Source organism: Leptidea sinapis, chromosome 40 (genome assembly GCF_905404315.1).
Source record: "Leptidea sinapis chromosome 40, ilLepSina1.1, whole genome shotgun sequence".
In the NCBI taxonomy this organism is placed as follows: domain Eukaryota; kingdom Metazoa; phylum Arthropoda; class Insecta; order Lepidoptera; family Pieridae; genus Leptidea; species Leptidea sinapis.
The window spans coordinates 5,308,007-5,328,882 of record NC_066304.1 but is presented as its reverse complement, the minus strand read 5'-3'; the positions used below and the strand labels follow the sequence as shown (position 1 = coordinate 5,328,882).

Sequence of the window (20,876 nt, the reverse complement as noted above, 5' to 3'; positions counted from 1 at the left end):
AGCATGTTCTTATGAAGTTCTGTAGAAATTGAAAAGAATAGTTAAACGAAATTAATTAAATATAAATGAAACACTTTCTACAAAAAATACCATTTGAACAAAGCAACTAAAACGTTAAAAACAATTTTTTTTTAAATTTTTGTAACGGTTATAATTAAAATAAGGACACTCCGTACTTCAGCGTAATTCCATCATGAAATTTATCACACATAGAAATAGTTTTCTTATTAATATTTTCATATTTTTATATCCACGTATTCTACTTTTACAATTTTAAGTTATGGAAATACTACGCATGTAGGTAAATTCTGTCATTAAAAGTGTTTGATTTTATGAGATCAAGCTGGAAAGCTTTGTCTAAAAAAATATTTCTGTATAAACGTTTAAGTACTTTTTTTCCTTATTTGAAGCCATTTGAAAATATAATATAGTAAATCTACAAAATATATATCATCTTAAAATATATTTAAACTGCCAATTTCCGTACAGTTTGTATAGATGGGGTAGGAAAATAAATAAATCAAAGCTAGAATATTCATATAATTTTTATGCGAACTATATATTGAATTTAACTCATAAATTCTAGTTCGTTTTTAATATTTATTGGTTTGTATGATAGGTCTGTCAGCTGGTCTGATGTTCCTGGCTTTCATCATGGATATGCTGGTGTGGAGTCGTGCCGGTCGAATTGATATGAACCCTGCGGAGCGACCTGACTCCGGGCCTCTCAATCAACCCTCACCCGATACGCAGCTGTGATATCTCGACCCACAACTCAACATATGGAAAGTGTACACAGCGGCGGCCATCTTGTAAAACTGTCATTGTCATGAGTATGTGCACCCCTCGAACCAATTATTACACTGGACGGAGCCATAGCTTGCTTTGAGCTGTTGCCACTCTTATACTATGTGTACTGTCATCTTTGTCCATTTCTCGAAGTCGTTGCATGAGTGATAAGGATAACTCATGTAAGCTGGCAACGTCGCACTGTACGTGTAAGTTGTGTCAGGTTGGGTGATACCGAGTCGGTCTAGTCGGTCAAAACATTGCGATTTGGTTCGTAAATAAAGTAAAATATTCATACATTACGTTGGTTTTGTTAAAATCTATTGAAAAAGTGGAACATGTGAGGTGTAAAAGACCAAGAATTATCATTTATTATATATACTTAGTGATTTTGTATTAGATATTCGATAAAAATTTAAGATTTACTTGTTCTCAGTATGATAGTAAAACTACAACTACTACTAGTAGAAATGACATATGCACATAATAAAAAATTGGCACGCATTGGAAGCTATCAGTTCGTTCAGTGTTATAATTGGTCCGAGGTTGCACTCTGTCAATATAATATGGATAACTAGCGTAAGTTGTAGTCTGCCTGTAAAAAATATTAGCCATTTCGACATTTTTACACTATGTTGTATATTATATTATTATGTTACAAAAAATAGATTATTATAGATTTGACAAACATCACAATTTTACAATTATTAATTGAGGTATGATTTATTGCGCGGTGAGAATGAATATTTGTTGCTTTAGCACTAAATTATACATATGTTTACATTTTATTTAGAAACTTTAATGTATATTTCCAAATTATAAAACCCTACCTAATTTTATTGAGGGCTTGACGTAAATGTACACTAAGTGTGTATAGCAATATTTTAGATAATGGAATTGTATTTTAAAATTTATATGAAATTGTTTAGTACGAAACGAATCATCATAAATCGATTTTATTTTAATTATTACGTAAAAACGTAGAACTGCATCACAAATTTTGCTGATTCGAAGCTTTACTAGCTATTACAATGTTATCATATATGCGTGTATGCTGTTAAGCATCTCATAAGCTAATATAGGTACTTATATGTACTCCGAAATTTTATGATTGTCCTCAAATTTTCTTAATCACATGTGCAATTATTATTAAATGTACAAAAATAATTATTTACAGCGGCTTTATAAGTTCCGGGAAGTAGTAAAGAAACTCCACTTCAAAAAAAAATTGCGTGCGTACACAGTACACATGTCAGAAGTGAAACCTGCATTGTGCATGAACCTCGAAACTGCATATGAAGTCCTGGTACATATTGCGAGGATGATTTGCACCGCTATTAAAGACATTACTATCACCACTACAATATTTATGTTCTCCTGGTGTCTATGTAGTACTATGTCGTGCGCATGACTTCAGAATATATTAAGGTATACTCGCGTCATACATAAGACAATCTCTTCTTAAACTATGATCGCCTGGTACCAAAACACTCTATAATGCTTCTTATCTCATTTTCTCCCACGTTAAATCGTGTCTCTTTTTACTGTCTCGGTTTTTCGTTTCATTGACTTTAAAATCACAGCGATGCAAAATAAGTTTTTACTTCAAAAGTGTGTAGGTACGCAAGAAAGAAGTTATATTTCTTTGGCGTAACATAACAAAAATCCTTAAAATAAATTATTCCTCGTGCTATTTTACATTTTGTAGAATGAACAATATTCTTCCGCATAATTTAGTTAATTTAGTCTGAAGTGTGATACAAATGGTCTAGTTGACCAACTAACGTCAGAGTGTCGAGGTGCGCGCGCAAAAGAAACATTACGCGCCAAAAGAAGTATAGCTTCAATAAAATCGTGATTAAATCAAATAGATCAAATCTTGTTTAATTTAATTTTAAATTTAAATATTTCATTATATTGCAGAATATTTAAATGTAAGTTTTATGAAGAACACGAACAATGGCATGCAGCAATCTTAATTGTGCAATTTTATTATTATAAAATATTTTTACGTATGAATTATAATTATGTTGTACACTATTATGCATTTATTTGTCATAATAATATTACTTCGATAGTGAAATTTGTTTTTTTTTTTGGAGATAGAAATATATATATATACAGGTAACTAAGACAATGGGTCTTAAAATTTTTTAAAATTAAATGAAATTTATTTATTTTGTTGAATACATTATTGATTTTATATTGTAGTGTCTTCTATTCGGCTAATTTAAATAAGCATGCAAAAAAGTTTGCATAAAATTAAAAAAAAAATCTTACCAAATTAAAAAAATATCGAATCGAAAGTCAAAAACAAATTGATCTTGAAGTACCTGAGTTATTGCGTTACTTACCATTAACCCTGTAATAGAACAAAACCATATTGGAACGAAGCAAACTTTTATATGTAATATTGTCTATTTTGTTATGTTATACCAGTGTTAAAAATAAAAACGGCTACGGCTTGGTGCGTGTTTTTAGACTAATTTTAATGTGTGCAGTGTCGGCATAACGTTTATATTGTTGCATATTAGTTTAATTAAATATACGTTTTTTAAGTACTGCTAATACGATAATGTATTAAGCTTGGAGGGAATAAGGTCTGTTTTTGTGTGACTAGTGTTCGCTTCGGTCCCGAAGAAGAGATAATTTTAGTCGTTGACTCGCGTCGAATTATTTTTCTTTAAGGTACGGACAGACGTGCTCAAAAAAAGCGTGCTTTTAAGTATGCTTAAAGTTAGCATGCTCATGCAACTGTTCACATTTGCCAGCAATAAGCATGCTTGCTTAAGCTTATTTTACATATTTTCCAATAAATAAATAAAAAAAAATACTCATAAATATTGAGGGTTCAATTTTCGTTTTATTTTAATTTGACGCAAAAACAGTCGCCCGCCGCGGATAGAGATCAAATCGATGCCTCAGGTAGCATGCTCGAAAATCAAACGTCGGTTGATTTTTAAGCAGTTCTAAATAAGTATGCTCATTAAGGTACGGACACACGTGCTCATTACTAGCACGAAAGCATGCTTTTATTGAGCATGTGCTCATTAGTAGCACGTGTGTACTGTAATGAGAATACTTATTTAGACCGTGCTTAAAAATCGAACGACGTTTGATTTTCGAGCATGCTACTTGAGGCGCGGGTAGAAGGGGGCGTTCTCCTAGCGCGTTTGAACAGGCTTGCTTATTAGCATGCTATTATCGATTTGATCTCGATCCGCGGCGGGCGACTAGGATTATTTTTTTGAGTTCTGTATGGATATCACTGTCACTATATCTTTGTACATCCATTTTGTCCAAGAGCCTGGTGCCAAATAGCAGCACGTCTGTCCGGTACGTTTGCTTTGAGCATGCTTTTTTATGAGTATGCTTAAGCAAGCATGCTTATTGCTGGCAAATGTGAACAGTTGCATGAGCATGCTAACTTTAAGCATACTCAAAAGCACACTTTTTTTGAGCACGTCTGTCCGTACCTTAAAGCACGCTCTAAATAAGTATGCTCATTACAGTACACACGTGCTACTAATGAGCACATGCTCAATAAAAGCATGCTTTCGTGCTAGTAATGAGCATGTCTGTCCGTACCTTTATGAGCATAAGCTTATACAGAAACAGGATGGTACGTGCTATTGCCGTACGCTGTTAGGTCAATGCTTTAACTATCGTTGCTTCGTCACCGAACTTTAGAATTAAATATTGTTAAATGTTTTAAAGAATCACAATTATTGGGCTGATACTTCGCATTGTTGTGTCAGATTAAATCATTTAAATATCAATTAAGATATAATACTTACATTAAGGATTGATCTCCGCTGCGCTCCAATTAGATACCGCAGGCGTAGTCGCAAAGTGCGGCAATTAATACTACGCCCAAGTGGACATACTTGAGCCAGTCTCGAACAATGTGTGACGCTGACGTGCCAGATGTTCTATTAAACTTTGCTAATAATTGAAACTGAAATGTCCGGTTGAGAAGTAAATTAAAAATTAATACTCCAAGAAATGAGAAAGACACTGGGACTACATATCATCAATAAGTATTTTGTATTTTATTAATTTCAATGTAAAATAACAGGAAGCGTATGTATAAATTTGAAAGATGCCATTGAGTGTCAAATGCCAACGAACACAAGCATTTAAAAGTTACCGCAATAAAAAAGCTATTGTTCTTAGGTAGTGCGGTATCTACTAAGAGCGCAGCGGAGACCAATACTTAATCTAAGATATAATACTTATCTGAACAAAATTGCATTGATCAAAAATAGATATATAATATTTTTATTTTAGTCTCGTCTCTATGTTTTTCATCATTGCGAATTAAATGGCTAGTGATTAGTGTTTTATTTTAGTTTTTAGATAATTTTTTATTCGTAAATGTAAATGTAAATAAATTTAGCATAACTAAATTTTATATGAAACGGTAATAATATAGTTATTTTAAAATATTTTTTATATTTCCATAGGGTCAAGTGGTTTATGGATACGAACTAGAATATTTTACAGATTTTCATATATATATTATAGAAAACTATATGTATAATAATTTTTATCAATTTTTACAAATTTTTGTAATTCTAGAAAAATTAATAGAAAGTGGTTTCTAACGTTTTCCACTTTTTACTTACAGAGTTAAACTATTTCTATTTATGAAATTTGCTTTTTCAGAGCAAACACTGGGATTTTCGTACATTTTTGACATTTATATACAAATTTTTACACTGATATATAACAATTTTATAATTTATTGTCCCACGATCAATTTTAAGCTAAGTTTTTTATTTTATAACATTTTTTTTATTTTGAAGTTTTGATTATACAATTTTATAAATCTTTGTAAATAGCGTAATCCAAATTTTTAACTTGTGCATTATTTTTGTGCAATCGATAGTCTATAAGAAATTGTTGTCCTAGATACATGAACTGATAATATCAAGGAAATGAAACGCACTTTGGCGGGATATTTTCTTTGTCGGAAAGTTTATTTTATGTTAGGTAATGCATACAAAAGTGCAGCTAATAATTGGTATATAAAAGCAAAGGGGTGTGATAAGCTCGTTTACATATATTGTTCAAATGAGTTGACTATAATGTATGTTGATTTTCTTATAAGCGTAAAATATTGTTTCTACTTTTATCGAACTTACCTAAAAATAATTATGTATATAAGTTAAAATAAGTGTTCCTATCATTTTATTAAACTAAATTAAATTTACACATAATGCGATTCAAGCTGAAATAACTAGATTGTTTCATGTCATATTAAATAAAAACAAGACGTGGGTGCAGAGAATCGGGGTTTTTGAATTATTCCGTTAGGTCTAATTGCTATAAACAATTTCATATAATTTATACGTCTAGAATCTAGATATCGTGTGACAGCTACGAAAACGTCGAAAAAAACTGAGGTTGACAGTTAAATTTTATTTTGAAAACATCTAACGCACACTAACAAAAAGTGATATACAAATCGCGAGTGTAAGACGTAGTTCGTCGAGCACACTAAAGTAATAAACTTGGCCTGTTTTCATCGGTTCTTTAGCAGGAAGTGGCTCTATCTAGAGGTTTACCAAACCTTTTTTAAATATCTAAGTAAACAGTAATTAGAAATTTTAAATTTTGCTATCGATGTTAACTTGATCCATAATGAATGTAAATTAAAAGGAATACTTTGTTAATATTTACCGAGTTAATGTGAATGTGTTTTATTGTAATAACATTTAAAAATTTTAAAAATTTTCAAGAAGTAGCTTTATCAAAGGTATCAACTGAACTAAAATTAAACGCACTGACCCATTAAAGTGATCTAAATAGGATGGCGTGATTGAAACTATAAAAAATATACAACTGTCAGAATGCGTCCCAATTAGAACAATTTGGTGTTATATGTAATATCAATGGATATCCCGCCAAAGTACGACCGTCAAGCCAGATGCTTAATGCATAATATTTTTTAAATGTAATTTGTTTTATGAAAATTGTTTGAACGACGACAATAGCCGTGTCGGTACAATCGTGTTAGTTTGTTAGTTACATTTTGTTGTCTGTTGTAAGCGAGTAAGTAGCATATACATAATAATGTAATCTATCATAATGAATTAAATTACTAGTCTACTTATAATAAACTGTAACATCGATACCTCTTGGGATTATGTGTTTTATTTTCCCCTGTGTCAACATTGAGCTAATGTTTTCTATGTAATAGAGAAGCCAACAAATTTTAGAGCCAAGCACTTACATTCATATTGATTCAATATTGAGTCGTATATAGATATCTAGTAGCCTATGCCTGAGGCCATTTTAAATTTTACCCGCCCACACACCCATTTCATTCATGTGAACTGCGAAAGCACTGCGGGCGGCGGCAAAATCGAAAGTTTTTTATTAATAATATACATCGTCCGCCTTATTCGTTTCAGCCGGCGCGCCGCACAGCTGATGCTCGCTATACGACATTGGACCGAGGTCAGGGCGATGACCTTAGTTTAATGGTACAATAAATACGTCAGGGGTTCTCAAGATTTTTGAAAACTATTACTATGAAATGTTCTTTTTATCTTTGCGTTTAATCTGAGGGGTTTTGATTTTTTATTTGATTTTTAATGATGCAAGTCAATAATCGTATAGGGTTTTTTTTTTATCATATTGTATATTATGTAAAAGGTGCCAGTTGTCACCATAATGACATGTCATCACCAGTTAAGTCTAAGTCGGACTTAAGTCTAATAATGGGCAATTATTGCCCTTAAAAAACTCCCTTAGGGAAATTCTTGAAACGACCTGATCAATTGATCGTACCGGCAGTTTTTGCAAAACAAAGATGCTGTTAATCTTATCAGCAGAATTTCCCCAAAGCAGAATACCATAACACATGATTGTACATTTGTGAACTGTCTAATCTTTCTAACGGCATATGCAGAGCTTAACTTTCCAGCTAGACAAGATATATGCCTACACTGTAGTAAGTAATAGTAAGTTTTAATCCCATGTTAACCCAAGAAACACTGTGGAATCTATCACTGTCTAATCTCACAGTTTCTAACACCTGATTGTTCATCAGTAGATTAGGCCCCAAATTGCTTACCTGCTTTAGGCGTGGTGAATTTAGTACATTTGGTGTTCTTGGCATTAAGAACTAGGTTATTTACCGAGAACCACTTTATTATCCGTGTGATGTACCGTTTTTTTTTGTCATAATTATTTCTATTTCAGTTCACTCTAAGCATAACTGAGATGTCATCAGAGAAGTACAACATCTCACAATTTTACAAGTCATTAATATATACCAAAAATAAAAAAGGACCGAGTATGGATCCTTGTGGTGCGCTTATAGCGACAAGCGCAAATGCGATGCCGCTCAAAATATTATGCCCTATCAAGGATCCTGAGCGGCACTGCGTTGTAATAGGCAGGACGTATCAATTACCATCATGTAAATGTCTTGTTCGATCTTGTCTGATTAGCACAGATGTTAAGGCTCATTTGCCCAGTAATTTCACTAGCTACGGCACCCTTCAGACCGAAACACAATAATGCTTAAACATTACTGCTTCACGGCAGAAATAGGCGCCCCTGTGGTACCCATAATCTAGCCGGCACCCTGTGCAAATGAGTCTCCCACTGGTGATTAATATACGTATTTTGAAAGTGATCTTAAATGCGTATAAATAATACTTAAAGGGTAAGTAAATAAATATTCCATCAAATCAAATCAATTTTGTTTTATTTGAATTAAAAATAATTGCGTAATACACTGTTATTTTGCTGACCAAGATAAGCAACTTCTGTTTGATCGCGTAAATCTTTTTGAATATGATACAAGACAAATTTTCTTATACATATTAAGTATGTTACTTTGATAATAAATTTGGAGAATGCTCCAGCTTTGTTAGTAAAACCGTCATCGTCATAAATAAAATAGTGGTATGTGTGAAGTACATGAAAGCATTTTACTAGCAGATATTTCAAAAAGAATACTCTCGTGTCGAGAAATATTTGTAAAGCAAGAAATATAATCTGTTTCTTTTAAATTTAATCAAACAAAATTGGTGCATCATGTGTTTGATATCATAAGTTGTTCGTATACCAAAGTAACTTAATATTTCTTTCCCTTATCGTTAGAATGTCCCCCATCACCTTTTCCTTTTGGATGTTCTTCACTGCTACTGCTTTCACTGAAAAATATGGTGAAGTAAATTATAAACAAGTTATTTTTTTATAGTGTTATGTTGTATCTTAAAATATGTATCATCTTTTAAATATATCTTTTTGTCAAATATAAATGTGATATATTAAAGAAATTAATAAAAGTATTATTCTAATGGTTGTAATTCTTAAAGCCGTTGTCAAAGATAGATTGTATTTCTTAGACTAAGGATTGATCTCCGCTGCATTCCAACTAGATACTGCAGGCGTAGTCGAAATGTGCGGCAACTAATACTACGCCCAAGTGGGCGTAATCGAGCCCGTCTCGAACAATTTGTGGTGTTGAAGTGCTACATGTCCTCTTAAACTTTGCTAATAATTGAAACTAAAATTCCGGGTTGCGTAGTAAAACTTTGTAAAATTAATACCTAAATGACATCAAAATGAATTCTATAGGAATGAATTTTGAGAAAATAAATGCCTTTTATGCCTTTTTACCTACTACAAGTAATAAGAAAGACACTGGGATCACATATCATCTGGAAGTATTTTGTATTTTATTAATTATTTCAATGTAAAAAAACATGAAGCGTATGTTACGAAATTTGACAGATGCCATTGAGTGTCAAGATGTCACGCACACAAGCAAGTAATAATCTAGTTGGAGTGCAACGGAAACTAATTCTTAATCTAAGATGTATTTTCAAAGAAGTGTGAACTGTAACCCAGACCCTAATAGGTACCCTGTAGGTAAAAGGAATAACGAGTCTAATTTATATGAAATACTGACCTGCTCTTGCTGTCGGATGAATCACTTGATGAATCCTTATCACCCTTGCAGCCTTTGAACCCTCCTTTATCTCCTTCTCCTGTGTTAACAAAATAATATTTTAATGGGAAATATTGTATAAAGTATGATTTATCTACATCAATTTTATAGATTTCAGAAAGGTACCTACTGAATATTCAACAAGGTAACAAAACACCCTTCAGAAACTTGTGTGTAAATCAAATACACACAAATGGAAAACCTGGTTTTAATTTTCAGATTGACAATTTGCACAGATTATTAAAAACACATTAAACTGCACGCCTCGTATATTATTCTTCCACGTCAAGCTTCTTTTACACAAAACCAAACTCTAAATAAAAAGCTTCTAAGTGGAGCTTTTAGTGTAGAACGACATGGTAACTAAATTATTAAAACTTTTAAATAATTTGACATTGTAACTGTCAACAAATACTTCTTATTTTTTTTAAATATAATGTTAACACTAAACTTTAGATTTAAATTTACCCCAAAGCACTTGTAAGGTCGGTCTTATTCCGCAGAGATAGCAAAAGAGCCCAAGCTCTTGCGCCAAAGCGTCGAATGTAAGATTTAATTTAATTATGAATAGGCACAAAATACAGCACCCAATTCGTAAAATATGCCTACATTAGAGAGTAGAATACTATAGATACCCCTCTAACTTCTCTCAAAGTTCATTCCGGTTTGAACAAGATTTTTCTAGCCAACACTGGTTGTAGGTAAATGTTACATTCAGAAACTTGTACTTACCAGGTGCTGCGAAACACATGCTCAATACCAGCACTATTATAAAGATATGTAAATACTTCATTGTGCCGATTGGGCGCAAGCGGGCGTTTTCCACTATTTATACCGGAGGATGACTGAGTGAGAGGACTATACGATCTCTTCATGATGCTAATTCACGGTCAGATTCAAGGCCAAAGGTTGCCTGGTGCTAATTGACTAACCATTTCTAATTGTTCAACAATACAATTGCTAAATTCATTGAAGCGTGACAAAATTCTATAATAGTAAAATTATTCTTAATCAGCAGAGAATGCTGTCAATGGACATTTAGTTACGAATTTGTCGCTAAGTGTAGCCAGTATTCAAGAAGGTGTGATCTGTGATCAAGTGTAACGTATCACTGTCTTCATAAATGAACATTAAACAAACTATATCAGGTGATCTGTACGCTAGTCTTATCTTCCTCTTCCATAAAGAAGCTGTCAAGTAGGAACCGTCGGACACCGAGGGTTCCGAAGTAAGAACAATAATGGTATGAGATGCACCATGCCAATTACACCCTAGTGGGTGGCGCTTTGCACAAGATGCCGGCTAGATTATGGGTACCACAACGGCGCCTATTTCTGCCGCGAAGCAGTCATATGTGCTTCGTTTTTATATTAAAAATTATTGTGTTTCGGTCTGAAGGGGCCGTCATAAGAAGGCTCATTAGCCCAGTAACTATACTAGCTACGGCGTCTTTCAAACCGAAAAACAATAATACTTACATATTACTGGTTCACAGCATTGCTGTCCTATCCACGTAGTCAGGATGATATAAATTTTTAATTTCCTGTCATGACACATCGTATTCACCTTTATTGGATTTCAATTATCCTTCTTTCAAGTAATAATTAAAAAATGTTAATCATTGCTACGCGATGTTTCTTCATTTCCGTTTTCTGCCACGTTTATCATTGAAGTGATCCGGCATAGGTATTTGACCTGATTTATATCGCCAAATTTAAGCGTCGCAAAATGCCACCAGCTCTAATGCTATGTACTATCGACAAAATTGAATCGTGAGCGTGACCCACATTAATGTCATTTTCCCACAGTCATAATAAACAAGTACATCGGTCGAAATTTGCTGGAACATACATCTCCTAAGTAACTGTTATCATTCTATTAGACATTGACAGTCCCTACCAATTGTAATACATACCTACAATCTGTTTCGTGCAAATATAAACCAATTTTTTATGATTTTTAAAGCATAATCAGAAAAGTTGGTCATAAATCAATTTTGTCGATGGTACATCTACATATTGTGTTGCGTTTATCAATGGGGCAATCCTAAAGGAGCATTCTACGTGTAGAGATTACTTCTGTGAGAAGACCTTCTTTTCTTTCTGCAGTATTTCCACGTCGATACAACATGGATAGTCTCGTGAAATAGTAAAGACGTCGTACAAGTCATTGCGGCAGTAGGATAGAGAATATAAACTTCGGCTATTTACATTGCCACCACAAGGATACATATGGGCAACCATTCTAGAGATGCCCAGACGTAAACCCACGATGATTGAAATGGTTGATTTGAAAATGACATATTATATTGATGCAATTCTTAATTGTGGAATACGCTCCCACTCCACAGTAATTACATTCCTTAGCAAACTGATGTTTGTATACTGAGCGGGCTGCAGCGATCTTATTCTTCGTTTAAGAACATCCCAAATGTACTCTATGGGTTTGAGGTCGGGACTTCGAACTGGCCATTCCAAACGACGAATCCCTACCTATCTTGAATATACGCTTCCACATAACCAGATCGGTGAGCGCGAGCGTTGTCTTCCATAAAAATAAATGTTCTCCAAGAACCGTTAATGTGGGTTGTACCTAAAGACTAACTCCATACGGTCCAATACATTAATCGCTACCCAAAACATAACTGAGCCTCCACCATAAGGGGTTATTTCTTCAAAGCAAAACTTCTACGAAGTGATCCCCTTGCCTTCGCAGTACTCGCCGACGTCGGTCCTCACCATACTCTGGCTTCATCCGAGATACAGATATGCCTATGATATATATTTATATCTCGCAAATGAATTTATGCCTATATACATAAAGCACAAAGACGGCGTTGGAAATTTTATTACTCAGCAACCACAATAGGCACAGATATATCAGCGGAAAGATTTTGATGAGTAAAGCTTAAATTCGTTGAGTTGGATTTGTAGGTGGTCGGGATCACAACATATCTATTCAGCCTCAAACTATTCATCTAGCCTACTTGCGGGACTACGAATTTTCAATCCCGCGGGATCTCGGTATTTGCGGGATCCCGCATATTGAAAATATGCACATTTTAAAACAATTAACTTATCAACTCCAAAGTTATTTATGTACATATTACTATTAAAATGAGATCAATATAATTATACTGATTTTTTCACAAAAAAAAACAATAACAAATTCTGAATAAAAAGCAAAACAAAACAAATCGTTTTCAAAAAATACACAACGTAAAATTACAAAATCAACCAAAAAAAAAATCACATTTTAAACTGATAAATTATTACATAATTATTAAGTTTTTCAGCTTTTAATATTAACTGAAAATGTTTGCGAAGGAAATACAACATTTCCAAACTGTCGTCTGCCAAACTACTGCGTATTTTACTCTATTGCCTGGCCAGAAAATGCCCTTTCTGCTTCCACACTTGTGGGCGCTATTCTGCTACCCTTAAATTTTTATTCTATTCTAAAAGGATGTATCAATAAACATCACGAAAATACGAAACAGTTGAGTTAACTTGAGTTATTAAGAATAATAATTCACGCAGATTATCCTATTTTGCATCGCATGCACGCTTTATTCAGTCCCGCAAATCCCGCGCCCGTAATCCCGCATCTCGCGGGATTGGAAGCCTTAGTGTCAACACCCTCTACCGACTATAATATAATATATCTCACATTTATATATGGACCTTTTGTTGTCTAAAATAAATAATAATAATGACGTGAAACCTGAAATAGACAAATTGTCGAAGTACCTAGACCTAGCACACGAGGTTACTGACATGTGGGATGTTAATTCAACAATAATTGTCCCAATAGTCGTTTCCGTAAACGGTCTTATAGCAAAGAGCCTCGACCATCATATCAAGAGGCTCTCGCTTAGTAACTGGATAAAGGTTCAGTTACAGAAAGCAGCTGTTTTGGGAACGGCACGCATCGTGCGGAAGTTCCTCAGTCTGTCGCCCTAACCACCGGCGGAATTGTCGTGAACCAACGCCGGCGGGACTCTATTTTTTATATTTATATTTGTAATATTGTTTTTTATAAATATATAAATGTAGAAAATAAGATGAAATTATAATAAAGAGAATAATAATAATAATAAGCCTCCTCTGTGCTATCAGCCCTAAAGTTTTTTACAGCGAAGCCAGTCCTTGAAGGCCGGTTAGAGTTAGTTTTAACTACCACCATTGCATAAGCTTAACCAGGCATGCCTATACCAGCAGGAGATACGCAAGGGATGAGTGTTATTGTTTTAGCTTAAATGGAAAATAAACAAAAAAAAAACACATGAAAGAATATTTTAATGATGTTGTTCTTCTTGAGGACTTAGTAATGTAGTAAGTTCGATTTAAATATTTGCTTATCTTTACATTTAATTAACCATTGATTGGCGGGAAATTGATATGTGCCGAAGGCGGACGTGACGCATTCTGGCAGGAAATAAATAAAATTAATGGTAGTTTGCAGTTTCTTGGCAAAAAAAAAGTCTGTTCGATCACATTTTGATTTTCAGATGAGGCTGTGCCGATTAGTAACCGCCTTGATCAGTTCTAACCTAATGCTTGATCAATGACCCACAATCTAACGTTAAATAAAAAAATATGCTCAAGACTGATAATGTAAACAAAAAAACATACAACAAAGTTATCCATACGTCTAGTCTCAAGACTTGTAAATTATAATAAAGAGAATAATAATAATAATAAGCCTCCTCTGTGCTATCAACCCTAAAGTTTTTTACAGCGAAGCCAGTCCTTGAAGGCCAGTTAGAGTTAGTTTTAACTACCACCATTGCATAAGCTTAACCAGGCATGCCTATACCAGCAGGATATACGCAATGGATGAGTGTTATTGTTTTAGCTTAGACCTAGCACATGAGGTTACTGACATGTGGGATGTTGATTCAACAATAATTGTCCCAATAGTCGTTTCCGTAAACATTCTTATAGCAAAAAGCCTCGACCATCATCTCAAGAGGTTCTCGTTTAATAACTGGATAAAGGGTCAGTTACAGAAAGCAGCTATTTTGGGAACAGCACGCATCGTGCGGAAGTTCCTCAATCTGTCGCCCTAACCACCGGCGGAATTGTCGTGAACCAACGCCGGCGGGACTCTATTAAGAAACTCTATTAGAAATCTCGAAGGCAATGAATGTGCTGACGAATTTGCAAGAATTGGTGCTAAAAGCACTCTATTTGGCCCTGAACCCTTCTGTAGGGTGGTCCCAAGGAGTCTTGTTAAATCAAACCTTGATACATCACATTTTTGACAAAAGCACTATCGATGTCAATGAATGCGCCTAAGATTGATAGTGTACGCGATAATCTTTCCTTTCGCGAGATGTTACACAATGTAGGACAGATTTGGTTCATATGCAGCGACCACTCAAGTATAACGGTTAACGCACGTGAACTTTTACAAAAAAGTCCTTATTCCAGAAAGCATCCAAAACGTAATCTGTCTCTGTCTGATTATCTAAGTGTGTTTTGTCACTATCTTCAGAATTATACATGAAATGTATGGAGTAGAGGCAAGGAGAAGCATCTGTGCATATGAAAAAGTGTCCGTCAAAAGTCGTTAAATTAGGGTGGCGCTACATTAGGGTAGATCTTAAAAGAAGAGCCAAATATAAAATAATACTAATCACTCTAGAGGTACGGTTCCCTATAATAATTCTATAAGGTTATATTTATTACATTATTTTGTACACCGTAAGTTGTTGAAATTTTCAATAATTAACTACTTTAGTCGACAATAATATTAAATTTTTTAACCTACTTCAATTCGATTACAATTGCTGCATTCATAAATCAATAGTTCATACCATACCCTGTGGCTACACCAGCGCCATTGTGGAAGCTTTAACTGTTATTTACAGCATAAGCTGGACACTTTTTCAACTTTTCTCCCATAAGAGATGATCCTCCTTGCCCTCCATAATCAAATGGAATAAAATCATAAAGTTTCTTTAATGTTTTCATTAAGAAGGACGTGTTGGTTTAAAGGATTTGAATTGCGTGTAGGTAGTCCTTTTCGCCGAGAACACGGGTGATGTAATAAATTGAAGACGTGAAGGTTATGTTCGATGCATAGGTATATAAATACTGAAAAACTAACAAAAGTAATTAAATTATTTCCGGTGCAAGTAACCTCAATCAAGTATTTTGAGCAAAAAAATTACGTAGAGAAAGAGTATATAAATGAAATGTTCCCCATAATGATTCGATATTTTACTGCAGCATTTCATTCATAATGGCGATCCAATCTATTATCAGTCATCTATTTATTTCAATATTTATTTTCATGTTGCTGCAAGACGTTGTGATGTCCGAGAGAGAGTCAAGTTCCAGAGGTAAATATAATTTAATTTTCATACTTTTATTAAAATATTAATTTCTGCTTGAAACCTTATCTGAATTGGCTTCAAAATGGTGGTTGATCACGCTATCACCTACAAGAACTACAATAATTCATCGGCAATTGGGTTTATTTAGCTAAAGTTAAGATATTTACACTGTTATTAATTGAGTTCAGTTGACCCTTTACAATTTTTTTTAGTTTATTATACATTTTCATTATTTTTACAAATTATTTAATAATTAAAATAATTTGTAAAACAATGAAGTTGATATTGATTTCAAAGAGTGGCAATAACTTTTTTGCCGTTGTTCCTCATTTAAGCTTAATCTTTTAAAAAGATTCGACATTTATAAATGTTATGTTTTCGCCTAAATGGATAGTGATTTCATCTGATTTGGCTATTACGTAGAGTTGCCACTTTTTCATATCTCTTCACTTAGTTAGTTATTTATTATTTATCTGTCTACATATACGTAAGCGTAGACGAATTTGTATATTAAAAACATCACAGGCTGTTATTGCTGTCGGTTTTTGGACATAATTTCATTTGTCCCTTCGGTGTTGCTATAACAGATTCTGGCTGCATATTATTCGCACCAGAAAACTCTAAAAAGAAAGTTTAATCGTACAATAGGTTAGCTGCAAGCTATAAATATTGTGTTAATGTGATTTTATATTTAAAATTCACAGGATTGAGCGAAACAATTAACAACTTAATGCAGAGTCTGGGATTAGGAGGCAACAACCGATAAGTATGAAAAATCTCTGATTTATTTAATAATATAATTAATCATACATTTTATATGTTTCTACGTCACATGTTTATACGAAACGTTTAATTATTTTATAACAATTCATATTATTAATTATAATTTTATGGTATCTTATTAAATTTACAACGCGTGGTCGTATACATGATAGAAACGACAAGAATATCGATATGCGGTCTCTTTACGATTACCGCAACATTGCGTGAAACATTTTATAAAAACCACAAAGCAATATGCTGATGTGTATTATGAGCAGTGAGAGATTTTTTTGTAAAACGAGCCTTTTTCATCTATGCAAGTAACATCAATTTATTTTAAATTTCAGGTAATAACCCAGTGAACAAATGAAGAACCGATGAATAACCACATTATGAACTACAATTAGTCACTTTGTTTTCTATTCCAATTAAATATTTAGTATTGACATTCATGTTTTTTTTCTCAAATAGCAACAAGTTCTACGTATTACCTTGCCATATAACAATTACATAGGACCCGAACGGGGCACTGCAGTTAATCTGCAAACACCTCTCAAAGCTGGCCACTCCAGGCGTTAGATTCTGAAATAGTGCAAATGAAACCCCGTTGCACATCCTCTCTGAATGTAATCCGTTAATGCGTAAAGGAAGTATCTTAGGAAGAGCAATTCTTCAACCACTTGAAATACGTCAGCTAAATGCAAAAGATGTAAAAAGAATCAAACTTGTTAGATATAATAAGCGGTGGCTATCATAATAGATGACGGTGAAACTGGACCACCCTGAACTCAGTCGCTTTACCAACTTTTACCAAACATCAACATGACACTGTATGTATTATTAGAATATTAAATCTAGTTTAATCATCAACTACCCTAATCCAAGACATTAGCAAAAAGGCTGCGCATGAGCAACTAGGGTTAAACTTAATCATCCTAACCAGGACACTAGGAAGGCACTGCAGATTAAATAAACACGTCAACCCTAAACCCAAAGGTTGCAGAGCGTGTATATTCTGAAAAAGTTAGATTCTAAAAGAAACCCCCTTTACACATCCTTTCTTAATGGAATCCGTTAAATCGTATAGGAAGTATCTTTTTGGGTAGAGCAATTCTTCAACCACTTGAAATACGTCAGCTAAATGCAAAATATGTAAAAAGATTAATGAAAAGAATCAAAGTTGTTAGCTATAAGCAGCAGTGGCTATCACAATAGATGATGGTGAAACAGGACTACCCTGAACTCAGTCGCTTCACCAACTTTTACCAAACATCAACATTACAAAGTATGTATTATTAGAATAATATTAGTTTAATCATCAACTACGCTAAGCCAAGTACAGAAAACTTACTCATCCTAACCAGGACACTAGGAAGGCACTGCAGATCAAATGAATACCTCAACCCTTAGCCCAAAGATTGCAGAGTGCAAATGAAACGCAGTTGCACATACTTTCTGAATGTGGTCCTTTAATGCGTAAACGAATCATTCTTTGAGGAAGTCCAATTAATCAACCTTTTGAGATACGTCAGGTTACTGCAAAAGATGGAGTAAGATTCAGGAAAATAATCAGTCTTAGCAGTGAGCTATATTTAATAGTGGCTTTAATAGTCGCAGTGAAAAAGGACTGAACTACCCTAATAACATTAATCATATAATGAACTATATTATGTTTACAAAAACCAGGTCACCTGATTTTAATAATCTCAAGTTTCTCTCTTCTTCATCGGAATACCTTATTTCAAGGTGAAATAACTATAATTTATAATTTATTTAAACGTTTCTATTCAAACTGTCCCCCCCCCCCCCCCTCCCTATATTACCATCTTGAAAAGGGAATTTTCCAAAATGACTTGTACAGATTATAATTATTTAAAGCTAATAACCTCATAAAATATCGATTTTCACTACTCTAAGTTCAAAAACATAGGAATTTCATACAACCTTCTAACAAAGGGGGCCCTTTTCACCCCCTTAGGGGAGGAGTTTCTTAAATCCAATTCTTAGCTGACACCTACGTCTTACGTCTTAGAAAGAACTTAACTTCCAAATTTTAAGTTTGTAGGCTTTGTAGTCAGTCAGTCAATGAATATATATTATGTTCAATACTTTATTCAAACAAAACAATGCTTATTACTAAATTCACAAATTTTTTTTATAGATAAGGAGGACATACGGGTCATCTGATGCCAAGTAATCACTGCAGCCCAGACACTCTTGTTTCAGACACCACCACAGATGACAGAATCGTTGCCGACTTTATAACTTGTCGGATAAACATACATATGAATTTGAAAACCGGAAACATATTGATACCTATCAGGCGGCCGAGGATCGTACCACTACTGTGATGAGAGTCAACGATTCATGTTTCAATCCATTGTGCCACCTACGCCTTAAATCCTGTGATGACATTAAATTAAAACTATCATTATGGGGAAGCGTACCAAGAATACTGGCAGCATTTCCGCGTCGGATAGCTAGGCTGATCCGTTGACCGAAATAGCCCGCGCTTGGGTTGCCAGTAGTCTTATTGAGGCGAGAAGATAGTACTTTGTACATTCTCCGCGCCTCTGGGCCCCACGGGCCAAGTGTCTCGACACCAAATGGCACATAGATGTAAGACTCTTTTGATTGTTATTATTGTTTTACAAATTTCTTATGAAAAACAAATTACCAATTAGAACGCTCGACGTCTCACACTGCTAACTTCATTTGCAGACATAGATTTATTATAATATTACTATTGAATACCCGTGATATTACAATGTCACTAAAACCAGGCCGTTAAATTGTAAGAAATGCAGTCGATTGACAATCTACTGTTTATTTGTAAAGTCAACATTGGAGCGTGTATGCAATTTTCCATATGAAATTATTGTTGAAATAGTAGTGAACAAGGGCCGATTGGGTTCTGGCACTCGCAGGCCACTGCCGCTTCACGCTACGCTCGGCTCGTCCGTTGTGCTTAACAGTGTTAATTTGTTTTTGGGTCCTACTAGTGAACAAGGGCTGATTCGGTTCTGAAACTCGCCGGCTGCTGCCGCGGCACGCTACGCTCGGCTCGTGTGTTGCGATTAAGAGTGTTAATTTTTTTGGGATCTACTTGTGAACAAGGGCCCATTCGGTTCTGGCACTGGCACGCTACGCTCGGCTCGGCTTAGTTTTTGGGACCTACTAGTTAACAAAGCCCGATTCGCTTAAATAACAATTAGTTGATTGGACTACTGCATTAATAAAAAATAGTGAATATATATAAATACAAGAAAAATACTAATCAGAGACGGCCTCATAAACTAACGACCAGTAAAATTGCCTTACAATATCACTATGGCATACCAGTGACATTACAATGTCACTAAAGACAGGCCGTTAAATTGTTAGAAATGAAGTCGATTGACAATCTATCGTGTAATTATAATGTCACTAGTGAAATTGTAATATCACGGCTTCGACAATATACTTGCGATATATATAAGCCATGGGATGTTCCTAGATTGTTCCTACTTTTCGTGTTATGATATTTTTTCTAGTTGCTGTGGAATCGTGACTTACAAGAAATTATTATTCACAATTTCATTTTAAGTATTGTGCTATATTGTTTCTTAATTAGGATTACAGCATACTTTGTCTGTCTGAATTATAACTCGAGATCCAAAACAATGAATTCCGGAACATAATATCTAGTCTGACCATAAATATTGTTGCAACTTGAAAGCTTCAAATTATATTTTTCTAATTCAAATTTGGAACGCATATTATTAAGTTAGAAACTTGGTACTCAAAAGCTAAATATAAGTCGTTTGTTCGTGTATCATACTATCGATAGACATAACCACATAATAGCCGTTTCACCTCTCCAGCACGAAAAGGGCGCTATTGCTACGTGAAAATAAAACGCGTTTTTGCTGCAAGTTGCTCACAAAGCAGAGTGATTTAAATTTCTAATCCTACGTGACCATACATCCCGAATATTACTCCGATTAAAAAAATAAACAATGTGATCCC

The 20,876-nt window shown here is 34.2% G+C and overlaps 1 protein-coding gene and 2 long non-coding RNA genes across 5 annotated transcripts in view; 2 read left to right on the top strand and 1 right to left on the bottom strand.

The window, feature by feature from the left end:
* The window catches only part of LOC126976385 (solute carrier organic anion transporter family member 74D), a 103,374-nt gene extending 96,436 nt beyond the window's left edge, over window positions 1-6,938 (top strand). For all 3 annotated transcript variants that reach the window (XM_050824692.1, XM_050824691.1, XM_050824690.1), the window contains exon 11: window positions 620-6,938. In XM_050824692.1, coding sequence (XP_050680649.1) covers window positions 620-759 — 140 coding nt within the window. In that variant the 3' untranslated portion in view covers window positions 760-6,938. The remainder of the gene's footprint in view (window positions 1-619) is intronic.
* A 1,557-nt stretch (window positions 6,939-8,495) lies between these two features.
* On the bottom strand, window positions 8,496-10,610 carry LOC126976445 (uncharacterized). The gene is made up of 3 exons (XR_007731907.1): window positions 10,496-10,610; window positions 9,725-9,803; window positions 8,496-8,963 (listed from the first exon to the last, which is right to left on the bottom strand). It is a non-coding gene; the product is annotated as an uncharacterized LOC126976445 (long non-coding RNA).
* Window positions 10,611-15,946: 5,336 nt separating this feature from the next.
* On the top strand, window positions 15,947-17,316 carry LOC126976440 (uncharacterized). Its single transcript, XR_007731902.1, has 3 exons — window positions 15,947-16,112; window positions 16,811-16,872; window positions 17,216-17,316. It is a non-coding gene; the product is annotated as an uncharacterized LOC126976440 (long non-coding RNA).
* Window positions 17,317-20,876: the final 3,560 nt, after the last annotated feature.